General features: G+C 41.3%; 2 protein-coding genes across 3 annotated transcripts in view; one reads left to right on the forward strand and one right to left on the reverse strand.

Annotated features, from left to right (window-relative positions):
* Positions 1-1,575, forward strand: part of LOC132956400 (prolactin-like) — a 3,682-nt gene extending 2,107 nt beyond the window's left edge. For both annotated transcript variants that reach the window (XM_061029826.1, XM_061029825.1), the window contains 2 exons: positions 719-898; positions 1,379-1,575. In XM_061029826.1, coding sequence (XP_060885809.1) covers positions 719-898; positions 1,379-1,573 — 375 coding nt within the window. In that variant the 3' untranslated portion in view covers positions 1,574-1,575. The remainder of the gene's footprint in view (positions 1-718; positions 899-1,378) is intronic.
* Positions 1,576-2,018: 443 nt separating this feature from the next.
* Positions 2,019-13,973, reverse strand: hspa14 (heat shock protein 14). Its single transcript, XM_061029824.1, has 14 exons — positions 13,840-13,973; positions 13,441-13,521; positions 11,378-11,460; positions 11,206-11,254; positions 9,799-9,904; positions 9,423-9,513; positions 9,220-9,324; positions 7,822-7,983; positions 4,227-4,382; positions 3,588-3,690; positions 3,053-3,268; positions 2,713-2,877; positions 2,286-2,350; positions 2,019-2,158 (listed from the first exon to the last, which is right to left on the reverse strand). Exons 1-14 carry the CDS (start codon positions 13,894-13,896, stop codon positions 2,080-2,082), a joined length of 1,518 nt encoding a protein of 505 aa, XP_060885807.1. The 5' UTR covers positions 13,897-13,973; the 3' UTR covers positions 2,019-2,079.
* Positions 13,974-18,006: the final 4,033 nt, after the last annotated feature.

Genomic DNA, 18,006 nt, shown 5'->3' on the forward strand with positions numbered 1-18,006 from the left:
ATAGGCACTAAATGAACAGCTAATCTACCTAGGAAAAAGACAAAGTAGTGTGGTTGCACATTGTTTTATTTATTCCTGCTTAATCCTATGGTTCTCCTGTGTCTTGTGAACCCACGAGTCCAGCTACTTATGGCTGCACTCCACTTCAGAAACAGACCCAGTTTGGCAGGGCATGCGCTGTCAGACAGAGCAAAATCGTGGTGGAGACAAACACTGCATACACGTATCCTGTGGAAACAGCCATTAAGCCTATAGCAGCATAACTAGGAGCGTGTCTGAGCCAGCTCTAACTATAAGCTTTATCAACAAGGAAAGTTTGAAGCTTACTCATAGTGGTAGAGAGTGTCTGCCTCATGGACCCTGACTGGTAAATGATTCCAAAGGAGAGGGGTCCGATAACTGAAGGCTCTACCTCCCACTGTACATTTACAGACTGTAGGTACCACTAGCAGGTAAAGGTGAAAATAGGTTGTCCTTGATTGTTTTATGTGAGAGTTAAAGGACATATCTTGATGAACAGTGGTGCTGGATGACAGGCTGATGTCATTAAGGACAGTTATATTAGAAATGCTTGGGGCCAAGCCTGGAGTGTTTATGGCAAAGCACAATAACTTCAGACTTGTTTAAGTTCAAATATATTTTAATCTTCTGTGGTGACTTTTAAAATGTATTTAAATTGTATTTTAACAAAGTCCCGCCCCTTCTGTCCACTCTGCAGAGACAGGAGCTGACGGAGGTGATTCTGAAGCTGCTGCTGGCCTGGAGGGATCCTCTGTGGCACTTCCACCAGAGTATGGCTCACCATCCCGACTTCAACAAATTCAGCTCCAACAAAGCTCTGGAGATGAGCGACATGGTGCACGAGCTACGCAAAGGTGTAGAGAAGGTGGCTGAGAAGGTAATGAGAGTAAATAGTGTAAATTCTTTCTTCTCATTAGGCGTTAAATACAGTTCGGAGCTGAAGTTAAAAAAGATTCCTGGAAGTTGACATTCTTACTCAGATAAATCTGTTTCGTACTTTGCTGCAGACATTCAAAGGTGCTGAGTCACAAAGCTTCCAGCTGATCTCGTCAGGTTGAGTAATGTCTAAAAATGAGCTTGAAACAATGTCCTGATGTGACCGTCCGATGACCGACTCAGATTCATGGAACAAAGATGAAATATTTAGAACGGTTATCATAAAGTCCTCAAACAAATCAGAAACATGACGTGAATCAGACAACATTTTATTCTGGTCTGTTGTCAAATATTTTCATTTAGGAGGATGTTGAGAATCTCAACAGAAAACAAACCTTTAGTTTGTATCTTTAGGAAAACAAAAGGTGCAATTAGGATGTGTTCAAACATGTTGATCATGATTGGTTTGTGTTCGATTCAGATGCAGATGTCGGGGATCATCAGTAACTCTGTCAGCAGTCTGGCCTCTCCTGAAGCTCCTCTGCCAGCCAATGGTCACAAGTGGCGTCTGATGAAGGACTACGACCTTCTTTACTGTTTTCGCAGAGACTCCAACAAGGTGCAGAACTACCTGAAGATCCTGAAGTGTCGCATCGTTCCAGAGCACGGCTGCTGAAAAACTGTTTGACTCTGTCAACATGCAGGAAGAGCTTCAGATAGAAATAAGTCGTTTTTTAACTGCAGAGACATTCAGACACATTTGTGTTTAGAGACTATGCCCCCCTGTGGACAGGACAGAGTACTACATGATGTGACTACTGTGTGAAAAAAATCAAATACAGTAAAACAAAAAAAACATAAAACAATGTTTTCATGTATTTCTTCACACACACAAAAATAATAAAGAAGAAGGGGACCCAGAACAGAACCCTGAGGAACACCAGTAGTGACTGGAAATGGCTGGGATTTGCAACCAGAGAGAAAGAATGTAAACCAGTGCAAGGGTGTGTCAGTGATTCCGGGCTATGACCTTCTTCTGTTTCCGCAGATAAACAGTAAAGGTTTGTGTGTGTGTATAGTATCCATGAATGAACAAACACACACAGAAATAACACACACAGTTTGTTTGTGATCACATTTATTGATTTAAAAAAATGAACTTTTACTGACAGCCAATCAGCTTCATGAAGCAGCTGCAACAGTGACCACCTCTGACCTCCCACTGCTCTGATCCACACAGGACACATGCAGTGAGCCGTCCCTGAAACACACACAGTTAATCAGGGCCAGGTGGATGGTGTGTGCATTTAGTGTAATTCTGTGTGTGTGTGCATGTGCAAATATATATATATATATGATATATGTGTCTATGTTTGTGAGTGTGTTACCTCTTCATGGTGAGCACAGTGTCCACGTTGTGTTCCTCTGACGGCTGCAGGTCTCTCAGGATAATCTGAACATTAAACACAAACAGATTACAAGATCTGTATGAAATCCTAAATATTTTTCTCCATATACATTTACATTGTTCACACCTACTTAAAACATCACTCCCACTTCATAATGTGGTCTGTGCATCACTCCCACTTCATAATGTGATCTCTGCATCACTCCCACTTCATAATGTGGTCCGTGCATCACTCCCACTTCATAATGTGATCTCTGCATCACTCCCACTTCATAATGTGGTCTGTGCATCACTCCCACTTCATAATGTGATCTGTGGGGTAGGAGTGTATGTATGCTCTTGTACCCGAGTAACAGTGTGTTTTTGTACCTCAGTGACAGTGTCTTTTTATGTGTAGGTGTGTGTACCTGAGCAAGCTTCTCTGGTTGCCTGGAGACTAATCTCTGGTAGATCCCCACACAGAGGGAGGACAGCGTCCCCCCTCCTCTCAGGACATGATGTCTGCGTGCAGGGAGGGGCGTGCCCGCGGGGAGGAGCACAGTGAACAACTCTGCTCCAGATTCATTGAGCTCCTGCAGCCCCCGAGATACAAACAAAACAAAGTAACAAAAAAAGAAATAAAGAGATCATAAAGACTTTACACAGGCTGAGATCAGGAGATTAAAAAACTTAAGAAAAAAAGAAGATTTATCAGACAAGTCAATAAATAAATACAAATATTGTGTGGATTAACATTGAGCAGGTCACCTTCAACAGGATGTCAGTGGCAGAAACATCAACAGTGACCGACTCCTCTTCAGGTCTCAGCCCGTCCCTGCCCACCAGTAACCCCGCCTGCAGGGCTGCACCCACAGCGATGACCTCATCAGGAGGTGCCGAGCTCAGTAGCTCTACGTCAGGAAACATTTCCCTGATCATCTGCTGCAAGCGAGGGATCCGGGCTGAGCCGCCGCACAGGACCACCTTGAAAAACAACATCATTAAATACTTTATCACCAATATCAACACCAACAACAATTTGATCAGCAACACCAAAAAAACATAAACTACTTCCATCTCCAACAACAACAACAAAAATGACACCAACTATTTTCACACCATAAACAGCAACACCACCATGAACTTCAATAACAAAAACTATCAGCTCCATCACAGGAGTACTAGTACTAGTTTAAAAATGCCTTCTCATGATGGAAATAAACAAACTCCTGTGATGGAGGAGTACTAGTGGAGTGGAAACAAACAAACACATTATCAGGCATTAATAAAAAACAGGATGTACCTTGTTAATGTCTGTGGTGGAAAGTCCCGCCACCTCCAGAAGGGCCCTGATTGGCTGGATGCTCTTGTTAAAAAGTGACGAGCACAGCAGCTCAAAGCGAGCTCTGAGGAAACACAACCATCATCACAACTTCCATTAAACATGTGTGGCACTATGACTCCACACAGTACGGTACAGTCGCTCAATCGTAGTCGATCGTCTCTCAACCAGGTCAGAGGTTTGATCCCCAACAGCCGCATGTCCGATGTGTCCTTAGTCCTTAAACACTTAACCCCAAGTTGCTTCTGCTGCTTCGTCGGTGGCGTGTGAATGTGTATGAATGGATGAGTTAATACTGATGGACTCTTTACTCAGCAGCCTCTACCATCAGTGTGTGAATGTGTATGAATGGATGAGTTAATACTGATGGACTCTTTACTCAGCGGCCTTTACCATCAGTGTGTGAATGTGTATGAATGGATGAGTTTAGTGTTATCTGTCCTCTAAAATCTTATCTTTCCTCTAACATGTTACCTGTCCTCTAACATGTTACCTGTCCTCTAAAGGTCACCTGTCCTCTAACATGTTACCTGTCCTCTTGACTTGTGACTTATAGTGTTACTCGTCATGTGACATGTTACCTGTCTTCTGACGTGTTACCTGGAGATGCTGCAGTCGAAGTCGACGCCATCATACAGCGAGTCGACGAAACAGTTTGCTGATCCCAGAGAGGACAGAGAGTGTTTGGCCATGTCAGCTCCGCTCATCAGCTTCAACATCGCACGAACGTTAGAGCTGACATCGTGTTTGAACGTGCTGCAACAAACACACACATTAATAAGCAACAACAACACGCAACATTAACAAAATATCTTTACGGAATGATAGACTCTCCCTGAAGCCATGGGGGAGGGGCTCATTTTGTCCGTTTTATATAACTGTTATATTTTTTAAATTAAACTGATCAAGACTGTAAACAGAATAACCATATTTTATCAGACTAACATTACTCGGAAACACACAACAGGTATAAACAACGGCATGTATAAACAACAACAACAACAAACACACAACATGTATAAACAACAACAGGTATAAACAATGAACACACCAGGTATTAACAACAACAAACACATGTATAAACAACAAACACACAGCAGGTATAAACAACAAACACACAACAGGTATAAACAACAACAAACAAATGTATAAAGAACAAACACACCAGGTATAAACAACAAACACACAACAGGTATAAACAACAACAACAAACACACAGCAGGTATAAACAACAAACACAACAGGTATAAACAACAACAACAAACACACAACATGTATAAACAACAACAACAAACACAGAACATGTATAAACAACAAACACAACATGTATAAACAACAACAACAAACACATGTATTATCTCAAACACTCAACAGGTATAAACAACAAACACACATGTATAAACAACAACACACAACATGTATAAACAACAAACACACAACAGGTATAAACAACAACATGTATAAACAACAAACACACAACATGTATAAACAACAAAAACAAACACACAACATGTATAAACAACAAACACACATGTATAAAGAACAACAACAAACAGACAACAGGTCTAAACAACAACAGGTATAAACAACAACAAACACAATATATACAAACAACAACAAACACACAACAGGTATAAACAACAACAAACACAATATATATAAACAACAAACACACAACAGGTATAAACAACAACAAACACAACATGTATAAACAACAAACACGTATTAAAAAACAACAAACACACAACAGGTATAAACAACAACAAACACACATGTATAAACAACAAACACGTATTAAAAAAAAAAACACACAACATGTATAAAGAACAAACACATGTATAAAGAACAACAACAAACACACAACAGGTATAAACCACAACAACAAACACAACATGTATAAACAATAACAACAAACACACAATATGTATAAACAACAACAACAAACACAACAGGTATAAACAACAAGAAACATAACATGTATAAACAACAAACACACAACAGGTATAAACAACAAACACACAACAGGTATAAACAACAACATGTATAAACAACAAACACACAACATGTATAAACAACAAAAACAAACACACAACATGTATAAACAACAAACACACAACAGGTATACACAACAAACACACAACAGGTATAAACAACAACAAACAAAAGGTATAAACAACAACAAACACAACATGTATAAACAACAAACACACATGTATAAAGAACAACAACAAACAGACAACAGGTCTAAACAACAACAAACACACATGTATAAACAACAACAACAAACACAATATATACAAACAACAACAAACACACAACAGGTATAAACAACAACAAACACAATATATAAACAACAAACACACAACAGGTATAAACAACAACAAACACAACATGTATAAACAACAAACACGTATTAAAAAAACAACAAACACACAACATGTATAAAGAACAACAACACAAAAACATGTATAAACAACAAACACACAACATGTATAAAGAACAACAACAAACACACAACAGGTATAAACAACAACAAACAAACATGTATAAACAACAAACACGTATTAAAAAAAAAACAAACACACAACATGTATAAAGAACAAACACATGTATAAAGAACAACAACAAACACACAACAGGTATAAACCACAACATGTATAAACAACAACAACAAACACAACAGGTATAAACAACAAGAAACATAACATGTATAAACAACAAACACACAACATGTATAAACAACAAACACACAACAGGTATAAACAACAACAAACACACAACATGTATAAACAACAACAAACAACATGTATAAACAACAACAAACACCCAACATGTATAAACAACAAACACACAACATGTATAAACAACAAACACACAACATGCATAAACAACAAACACACAACATGTATAAACAACAACAACAAACAACATGTATAAACAACAACAAACACCCAACATGTATAAAGAACAACAACAAACACACAACATGTATAAACAACAACAAACACACAACAGGTATAAACAACAACAAACACACAACAGGTATAAACAACAACAAACACACAACATGTATAAACAACAACAAACACACAACAGGTATAAACAACAAACATACATGTATAAACAACAAACACACAACATGTATAAACAACAACACACAACATGTATAAACAACAAACACACAACATGTATAAACAACAAACACACAACAGGTATAAACAACATGTATAAACAACAAACACACAACATGTATAAACAACAAAAACAAACACACATGTATAAACAACAAACACACATGTATAAACAACAAACACACAACAGGTATAAACAACAACAAACAAACAACAGGTATAAACAACAACAAACACAACATGTATAAACAACAAACACACATGTATAAAGAACAACAACAAACAGACAACAGGTATAAACAACAACAAACACAATATATATAAATAACAACAAACACAACATGTATAAACAACAAACACGTATTAAAAAAACAACAAACACACAACATGTATAAAGAACAACAACAAACACAAAAACATGTATAAACAACAAACACACAACATGTATAAAGAACAACAACAAACACACAACAGGTATAAACCACAACAACAAACACAACATGTATAAACAATAACAACAAACACACAATATGTATAAACAACAACAAACACAACAGGTATAAACAACAAGAAACATAACATGTATAAACAACAAACACACAACAGGTATAAACAACAACAAACACACAACATGTATAAACAACAACAACAAACAACATGTATAAACAACAACAAACACCCAACATGTATAAACAACAAACACACAACATGTATAAACAACAACAGGTATAAACAACAACAAACACACAACATGTATAAACAACAACAAACACACATGTATAAACAACAACAACAAACAACATGTATAAACAACAACAAACACCCAACATGTATAAAGAACAACAACAAACACACAACATGTATAAACAACAACAAACACACAACAGGTATAAACAACAACAAACACACAACATGTATAAACAACAACAAACACACAACAGGTATAAACAACAAACATACATGTATAAACAACAAACACACAACAAACATGTGATCTAAATAAAGAACAACAAACAAACAAACATGCTGAGATTTCATGATAAGAACAGTAACGTGAGCAGTACCGTTTGAACTCTGCGGCGAGGTGCTGAGCGAGCGCCTGCGTGAAGCTCTCTCCTCCAATGCTGTGATCAGTGTGAGTGTTGAGAACCCGGAACATTCCTCCGTTCACTTGCAGAACCGTCACACTGAGGGAAGTCCCACCCAGCTTCCACACCAGAACATGACTGAGAACACAGAACGTAGAACACAGATCAGAGAACGTAGGCTGCATCCGAATTGCCAAGTACCTACTCAATCTTTCAGTAGGCAGTAGGCAGTACCTACTATCCGTGCTGTATACTGTTAGTACCTACTATTGTTCCTACTTCATCTGATTCATTCAGTATGGAAGTGGCGTCATTTACTTTACCCGAACCGACCCGTTTTTTTTACGGGTGGATGAATCATTATTTAAATAGAGGGGGAAAGGTTTTATAATAATGCAGACATTTGTTATAGTTTCTGTTGTTAATTAAAAGTAGTGATTTCAGTCGGGACTTTAACTCTAGATTAAAAATTGATTCAATTAATCCACGCTCGTTTGTTTTGATTTGGAGGCGGACGTGACGATTTACGTTTAATTTCACACAGCATTGTGGGTGGTAAAATACAATTCATTTCCTGAAAGCACGCATCCGATCCATACTGCATGAAACCAGGAAGTTATTATCCACACTAAAATGTTCAGTATACTGAGGTGGACCCAAAAAATGACCACTGAATGACCACGAAAGTTCAGTATACTGAAACTCCCTACTGTGTACGTACTGCCTACTGAACTGTGGCTATTCGGAAAGGGCCGTAGAACACAGATCAGAGAACGTAGAACACAGATCAGAGAACGTAGAACAGAGATCAGAGAACATAGAACCCAGATCAGAGAACATAGAACCCAGATCAGAGAACGTAGAACACAGATCAGAGAACAGACAACGTAGAACAGAGATCAGAGAATGTAGAACACAGATCAGAGAACATAGAACACAGATCAGAGAACACTGAACAGAGATCAGAGAACGTAGAACACAGAGAACATAGCACACAGATCAGAGAACAGACAACGTAGAACAGAGATCAGAGAATGTAGAACACAGATCAAAGAACGTAGAACAGAGATCAGAGAACATAGAACACAGATCAGAGAACACTGAACAGAGATCAGAGAACGTAGAACAGAGATAAGAGAACGTAGAACACAGATCAGAGAACATAGAACAAAGATCATAGAACGTAGAACACAGATCAGAGTGTCTGAACATTGATTAGAGAGATAGATGTTGACATATGACGAGTTCATATAGAAGAAAAAAAAGAGACATTTTCCATCCCATCATTCACTGCTTCAGCACCTGATCTGAGTCACAGACGACAGGTGTAACTACCCATCATGCACTGCTTCAGCAGCAGTTTGTGTGTGTCACCTCTTCCCTGATGAACTCTCCTGTCCCACGTCGTACGCCAGAAGAGCTGCCGCCGGTTCATGAATCAGACGAAGGACGTGAAAGCCAGCAGCCTCAGCTGCTTCTCTGTGGACACACACACACACACACACATCACAACACAGACACACAACTTAACAAAAGACACACACTGTTACCGTGACACAAACGGTCCCATGACCTACCTCAGAGCTCTCTTCTGAGCATGTGCAAACTCAAAGGGGACGGTGATCACGGCCTCAGTGACATCAGAGCCAACAGCTGACTGAGCTGTTTCTGTAAAAAAAAACACACAAACACTTCCTGTTTAATGTCAACATCTAAACGACCAATCACAGACCAACTGGGACCAATGATGAAAGAACATGGCTCTAATCGAAATCTGTGAGAGTGAGTGTGTGTGTGTGTGTATCATGTGTTATGTGTGTTTGTTATGTGTGTCTGTGTGATGTGTGTTATGTTTGCGTGATATGTGTGTCTGTGTGATGTGTGTGTGTGGGTGTGTCTGATGCGTGTTGTTTGTGTGATGTGTGTGTGTGTCTGTATGATGTGTGTGTGTACCTTTCATCTTGTTGAAGATGAGTTTGGCGACATTCTCTGGAGAAATGAAATCAGTCTGATCTCCTGCTGAGATCTCATAAAACACCTTCTGATCCCGGTTCACCACCTGGACAACAAAGACCACAGAGACTAGATGAGACCAGGACCAGACAGTCCTCTTACTGAACATGGGTCCATATAAACCTCAGACTGTGTATAGAGATGGACGGCGTGCCTCCGACTCCTCCTGTACACAGATGAAGTTCAAATATCCCCGTCTGATGGGCGCTGACATGTCTGTTGTAGTTTTTACATCTCACCCCTTCCTCTGACATAAGCACACCTTTCATTTCCTGCTAAAAGGTCAAAGGTTGCTCAGGATAAACTTCCTGCTAAAAGGTCGCTCAGGTGGGTTCAGTCCACAGCAGAGCAGATTGTTATATCAGTTTGAAGCAGATACTCATGGCAGGGTTTTTCCTGCATAGAGAATTCTTTGGTGCCCCCCAAAGAGGTTTTACCCAGCACTAAAGGAAAATCACGAGCGCCAAAAGAAAAAAAAGACGATTGAAATTGCAAATCAAATCCTCTCTGAATCTATGTTAAAAATATCAATGCATCAAACGACTGTTGAACAATCAGAACAAAAACAACTTACATACGACGTCTCTGACTTCTAGCAGTCATCTCCCCTCTCATCCGTTTACGCATGCGGCTTGCGCTGGATAGCCACCTGATTGACTGTTCGTTTCTTTTGATTGGTTCATGATGCTCCGCTGACACCCACAAGCACTAAATGAGGGTTGATTTTCCATTTCCATTATCCCAACAGTCATGTTAAAACTATACTAAACCACGTATGATGTAGGCTAGCTGCGGCTACTTGTCCTTGCTCCTCTGCTGTTGACTTGTACTACAAATGTGCAACGGAACACGGTTGATCCGCTATCCGTATGGACAGAGTCGGGAACGCACGTTCAACTTTTGTCCATTCACTTCCACCGTGTCTGCTTTTATCAACAATCAATAACTTAACGATCGTAACGTCAGCCAGCTGTAGTCTGTGAACTTCTCCACACAGACTGTCAAACAGCGCTGCGTTATAGCCAGCAAATATATTTTTATTATTTCTCAATTTCCTGATCTGATCAAATGATCCAAATTATCTGTGACTTAAATCTGTGATTATTTGACATAATACCTTAACTCAAATAAATGTACTTGAAAGGAAAAGAGCAGCCATCATAGGAAGAGGGTGAAATGCACTGGCAGAATGTGACCTCCCCTCTCCCAATCTCATTACACCCCTCTCCCTCAAAATCCCTCTCCTCCCCTGTTTCAAAAAAAAAAAAAAAATCTTTACCAGATTTAATTCTCTTGTGAGGTGACTTTCACATGAGGAGGTGACTTTCACATGAGGAGGTGACTCACCTGACACTTTGTCTCTGATCCGTGCGTCTGAGTCTCTGGATCATCGAAGCTGCTCAGAGACAGAAACACAGAGACATGAGGGTTAAGCTAATCTGTGAATGAACCAATGATTGATTCATCAATGATAACAGACTGAGCTTCAGTTTTTAATCAACAGTAAAAATAGGGTCACCTTCTTCCCAGCACTTGTTTCACCTTCACCACAGTGTTTGCAGCGTTTCGGAAACGTCCCTGCTTCGCTGCAATCCCGACTATCTACAGACCATAACAAACATAAAAATGGAACATGTTACTATTTATTAATGTTAGGATTACAAATTAACTGTGGGTGCAAGCATGTGGGGCATGTCTGGATGTGGTTAATGTCTGGATGTGGTGCATGTCGGGATGTGGTTTATGTCTGGATGTGGTTAATGTCTGGATGTGGTGCATGTCTGGATGTGGTTAATGTCTGGATGTGGTGCATGTCGGGATAAGGTTAATGTCTGGTGTGGTGCATGTCGGGATGTGGTGCATGTCGGGATGTGGTGCATGTCTGGATGTGGTGCATGTCTGGATGTGGTTAATGTCTTGATATGGTTAATGTCTGGATGTGGTGCATGTCTGGATGTGGTTAATGTCTGGTGTGGTGCATGTCTGGATATGGTTAATGTCTGGATGTGGTGCATGTCGGGATGTGGTGCATGTCGGGATGTGGTGCATGTCTGGATGTGGTGCATGTCTGGTGTGGTGCATGTCTGGATGTGGTTAATGTCTGGATGTGGTGCATGTCTGGATGTGGTTAATGTCTGGATGTGGTGCATGTCTGGATGTGGTGCATGTCTGGATGTGGTTAATGTCTTGATATGGTTAATGTCTTGATGTGGTGCATGTCTGGATGTGGTTAATGTCTGGTGTGGTGCATGTCTGGATGTGGTTAATGTCTGGTGTGGTGCATGTCGGGATGTGGTGCATGTCGGGATGTGGTGCATGTCTGGATGTGGTTAATGTCTGGATGTGGTGCATGTCTGGATGTGGTTAATGTCTGGATATGGTTAATGTCTGTATATGGTTAATGTCTGGATGTGGTGCATGTCTGGATATTCTGCATAGATGACAAAATTAGTCGCCCACAAACTCAACTGTTGATCATTAGGTGGTTATGTCATTGGGCATGTTTTTACGCTTTGCGGACATAACATAGTTTTTCCGGAGCCATGTAGCTGAGTGGAGTGAGCCATCTTGCTTCCTTACTTTCTCTGCTAAATGTAACACCACTAGTTCTCAAACTTCTAAACTCAGAGCATTTCGTCCCCAACGCTGCAAATTAAAATTTTAACCTTTCCTGCTTCATAGTCCTGACCAAGTCACACAGCACAGGGGAGACTTATCGGGCAGCTCCAGGGCTGAAGTTGTAGCTAACTTCAGGGCTAACCCCCGTCACTTAAACACCTCAGCAGGGTTAGGGTAGACTGTAAATAATTTATATGATCTGTATCTTATATACAGTCTATGACAGCAAGCAGCAGCTGCTCCGGTCATGACAACAACGCAACTCTCACACACACTTGCTGACTTCAGTCTCTTTCCTCACTCGCTCTACCACCAATAATAATAATTTACCCCGGTATAAGACTCACTGTCAGGTGAGCATGTCGGTAATATGCGAGCGTTAGAAGAGAAGGCTGTCTGTCTTTTAAAAATAATTTCTCACATTCATCTCCATAATCCAAAATTTCAGCCATGCAGTGTTTTCTCTCTGGTTTACATTTCCAGTCCCTCTCATTAAACCGTTCCCTGAGATTGCTTTACGTTTGTCTCCCCCTCTCGTCTTTCTCTTTGCAGAGCAAACCTGACCGTATTATTAAAGTTATAGGGATTCAAACTAAATAATCAGTCTTACGGTAACACTCGTTATGTTTAAAGAAAAAAATGTGGCTGAACATTTTTCATGGCATAGTTTGAGTACGAAAGAGAAATGTTGGATTTGAATGCTGATAGAGAAATAAGAGCCATGAAGTATTCATAAAAAACATCCGATTGGTTAATGAATCATTTCAATAATCAATAAACTAGTTGACGATCACAACAGTCGTAAGTTGCAGGCCTCGTAGTATAAGGCCCTGAACCTGTACAGTTGAACCCCGCCCAAAAAAAGGAATTTTATTTTGGTAAACTGTGCTCTCTTTGTACAAAGGTATAATATTAAATATCAACAATAAACACAAAAAATAAATATGTCAAAGGTGTGTTTACCTGTTCAGTGTCTCTGTAGGCCACCACAGCTGGAGTCACTCTGTCTCCGGCATCGTTAGCAACGACATCGGCACGTCCATCCTACACACACACACACACACACACACACACACACACACACACACACACACACACACACACACACACACACACACACACACACACACACACACACACACACACACACACACACACACACACACACACACACACACACACACACACACACACACACACACACACACCCCACACACACACACACACACACACACACACACACACACACACACACACACACACACACACACACACACACGTGTGATTGGTCGCTTTAGATCAAATGTGTCGATCTTTACAGGAACATCAGTCAGTTAAATACTCACTCAGGTAGAAACTCACCTTAAAAACCGCAACACATGCGCAAGTATACCCGAAATGAACTCCTATCGCTGCCATGCTGCTCAAACACCGCACGTCCGGGAGTCCACGCGCATGCGCCGACTATTCAGCTTCCTGCGATAACGTCCGGCACATCTTTTCACAACAAAAGCATGCATATGACAATAATAATAATAAATATAATATTAATCAATAATCGTCTACTAAAATAATAATAATAATAATAATTAATAGAATAATTATCATATAATATACAAAATAAAAAAGAATAATAGAATAATAAAAATAACTTATTTTTTGGTGTTGTGACGGTTCTTTGGTTCACGTGTTGTGACGTTCTTTAGTTCACGTGTTGTGACGGTTCTTTGGTTCACGTGTTGTGAGGGTTCTTTGGTTCACGTGTTGTGAGGGTTCTTTGGTTCACGTGTTGTGACGGTTCTTTGGTTCACGTGTTGTGAGGGTTCTTTGGTTCACGTGTTGTGAGGGTTCTTTGGTTCACGTGTTGTGACGGTTCTTTGGTTCACGTGTTGTGAGGGTTCTTTAGTTCACGTGTTGTGACGGCTCTTTAGTTCACGTGTTTTGACGGTTCTTTAGTTCACGTGTTGTGAGGGTTCTTTGGTTCACGTGTTGTGACGGTTCTTTGGTTCACGTGTTGTGAGGGTTCTTTGGTTCACGTGTTGTGAGGGTTCTTTGGTTCACGTGTTGTGAGGGTTCTTTAGTTCACGTGTTGTGACGGTTCATTAGTTCACGTGTTGTGAGGGTTCTTTGGTTCACGTGTTGTGAGGGTTCTTTGGTTCACGTGTTGTGAGGGTTCTTTGGTTCACGTGTTGTGACGGTTCTTTGGTTCACGTGTTGTGAGGGTTCTTTAGTTCACGTGTTGTGACGGCTCTTTAGTTCACGTGTTTTGACGGTTCTTTAGTTCACGTGTTGTGAGGGTTCTTTGGTTCACGTGTTGTGACGGTTCTTTGGTTCACGTGTTGTGAGGGTTCTTTGGTTCACGTGTTGTGAGGGTTCTTTGGTTCACGTGTTGTGAGGGTTCTTTAGTTCACGTGTTGTGACGGTTCATTAGTTCACGTGTTGTGAGGGTTCTTTAGTTCACCTGTTGTGAGGGTTCTTTGGTTCACGTGTTGTGACGGTTCATTAGTTCACGTGTTGTGAGGGTTCTTTAGTTCACCTGTTGTGAGGGTTCTTTGGTTCACGTGTTGTGAGGGTTCTTTGGTTAGATAGATAGATAGATAGATAGATAGATCCTTTAATAATCCTTTACAGGAAATTACAGTGCCACAACAGCTTCAAGACAGACATAACACCACACATTTCATCAGATAGCTTCCATACTTAAAAAGTTAAAATACAATAAAAAATACAAAAAAAAGGTGCAAAGTTATTTTTGTGCATTGTAAAAACTTATAGCAGCTGGTATACAAGACTTCCTGTATCTCTCAGTTTTTCATATTGGTGCAATCAGTCTCTGACTGGTGCTGCTCTTGATCACCTTCAGGGCGTGGAGTGGGTGAGTGGGATTGGTCATTATTGAACCCAGTTTGTTCAGAGTTCTGGCCTCTGCCACCTGCTGGACCGTTAGTTGCTCAGCCCCGACCACTGAGCCAGCCTTCCTGATCAGCTTGTCCAGTCTGTTTTTGTCCGCTGTACGGGCGCCTTCTCCCCAACAGGCCACAGCAAAAAACAGAGCACTGGCCACCACTGAATGGTAGACACTGCACAGCAGGGGTTGGCAGATGCTGAATGACCTTAGCCTCTTTAAGAAATACAGTCGACTTTGTCCCTTCCTGTACACTGCCTCCATATGACTCTTCCAGTCCAGCTCACTGTCGAGCTGCACACCAAGGTACCTGTGGTTGGCGACCACCTCCACCTCAGTGCACCTGATGGTGATTGATGTTGGTTGAGTCCTCCTCCTCCCCTTCCTGAAATCCACAACTATCTCCTTCGTTTTTGTGGTGTTGAGATGGAGGTTATTGTGTGCACTCCACTCCACAAAGTTGTTTATTGTGTCTCTATACTCCTCCTCATTGCCCCCTTTGATGAGGCTGACAACAGCTGTGTCATCTGAAAATTTCTGCAAAAAGCAGCTGTTGGTGTTGTATTGGAAGTCCGCTGTGTAGATGGTGAACAGGAATGGAGCCAGCACAGTTCCTTGTGGAGCCCCTGTGCTGCTCAGGATGGTGCTTGAGACATTGTTCTGTAGGCACACGTACTGTGGTCTGAGGAAAAGGTAATCCAAACACCACAGTACCAGTAATGGATCCACCTTCATCTTCTCCATCTTCTCCCCTAGCAGTCGGGGCTGAATGGTGTTAAAGGCGCTTGAGAAGTCAAAGAATGTAATCCTTACAGATGCATCAGGGGTGTCCAGATGTGTGTACGCCCTCTGCAGCATGTAAATGAGGGCACCATCGACACTTATGTTGGGCTGATATGCAAACTGTAAAGGATCCATTTGAGTTGACACACTAATCCTGATGTAGAAGAGGACAAGTCTCTCAAATGTTTTCATAATATGTGAGGTGAGCGCTACTGGTCTGTAGTCATTGTGGTGAGTGGGATGGGTCTTCTTTGGGACAGGTACCAGGCAAGATGTTTTCCACAACCTTGGGACCTTCTGTAAACGCAAGCTCAGGTTGAACAGGTGTGTTAGGATAACACACAGCAATGTCTTCAAGGCTACTGAAGACTTGCTCTTCAGTTCAGAGGGTTCTTTAGTTCACATGTTGTGACGGTTCACGTGTTGTGAGGGTTCTTTGGTTCACGTATTGTGATGGTTCTTTAGTTCACATGTTGTGAGGGTTCTTTAGTTCATGTGTTGTGAGGGTTCTTGGGTTCACGTATTGTGATGGTTCTTTAGTTCACATGTTGTGAGGGTTCTTTAGTTCATGTGTTGTGAGGGTTCTTTAGTTCACGTGTTGTGACGGTTTTTTAGTTCACATGTTGTGAGGGTTCTTTAGTTCACGTGTTGTGATGGTTCTTTAGTTCACGTGTTGTGAGGGTTCTTTGGTTCACGTTGTTGGGCCACGCAAGCTTAGGACAGTCAAACAATGGACTTGGGCCTGCACCTCTGTGAGAAGCCTCATTTGAGTTATTCACTGAGATCACAGAGGCCTAAAAGGACTCTTTATCCCAGAATCCCCTGCAGTACTTCACACCTACGCGTAAAGTAAGGGGGGACCGGAACCTCTGTCTCCTCATTGGAGGGGACCTGAGGTAGACCCCCCATGGAGCAGGCCAGGCTACAAAGCTCCAAGACTTCCATTGCTCTCTCTCTTTCCACGCGCTGACTTCAAGTGTTCGGAGACACAAGTTCACCTCCAGTTTCCTGCAACAATCTTCCTTTGTTTTAAGTTTTGGTGCGCAGGTAATCCGCGGCCGGCAGTGTTCTAAATTCCGAGCTCGGATTGTCCAGTGAACGCATCTCAGTTTCTCGGAGAGCGTCAGACTATAACAGATTATCAGAACTATATGTGTTTAGCGTAACAGCGTTATAACCGGGTATTATTCTTCTGATCAGAAAGGCCAGTGTAAGCCGTATTAACTTGAATTCGGCCATTGGTTTGTTTCTGTGAATGAAGGGAATTACTCCGAGTTGTGGCGCGGGATTCGGACTGTGATACGGCCTCTTCAGGCATGCATTTCTACTCTCCTCTTTTATCCTCTTTTCTTCCCCTTTTACTAACAGACACACACACATTCACATATTCCCGTGTAGACGTACATCTGGAGACTAACTTCACCACCGCGCCATTACGCACATAGGCTACACACACACACACACATACAGATATCTATACACTCGCGGCCATCCAGACGCCTCAGAGACACAGATCGTGTAGGGCCGAACTCGGTGTCTTTTAGACATTAAGGCCACATTAGGTCTTTGTTAGGTGTGCGCCATCGTGAGCGACCACGTGGGTACGAAGCCATCTCCCCCCCTCCTCTCTCTCTCACACACACACACACACACACACACACACACACAGACACACACACACACACACAAACAGACACACACACAACACACACAACACACACACACACATTTACACCTCTTCCACAAGCCTTGCTTGATAATGTTTGTTGCTTAGATTAGGTTATGATAGTTATTTGTTTGATTAAGTTCATTGATTTTTATTGGTGTTGCTTTGTTTAAAT

This window comes from Labrus mixtus, chromosome 22 (genome assembly GCF_963584025.1).
Source record: "Labrus mixtus chromosome 22, fLabMix1.1, whole genome shotgun sequence".
In the NCBI taxonomy this organism is placed as follows: Eukaryota; Metazoa; Chordata; class Actinopteri; order Labriformes; family Labridae; genus Labrus; species Labrus mixtus.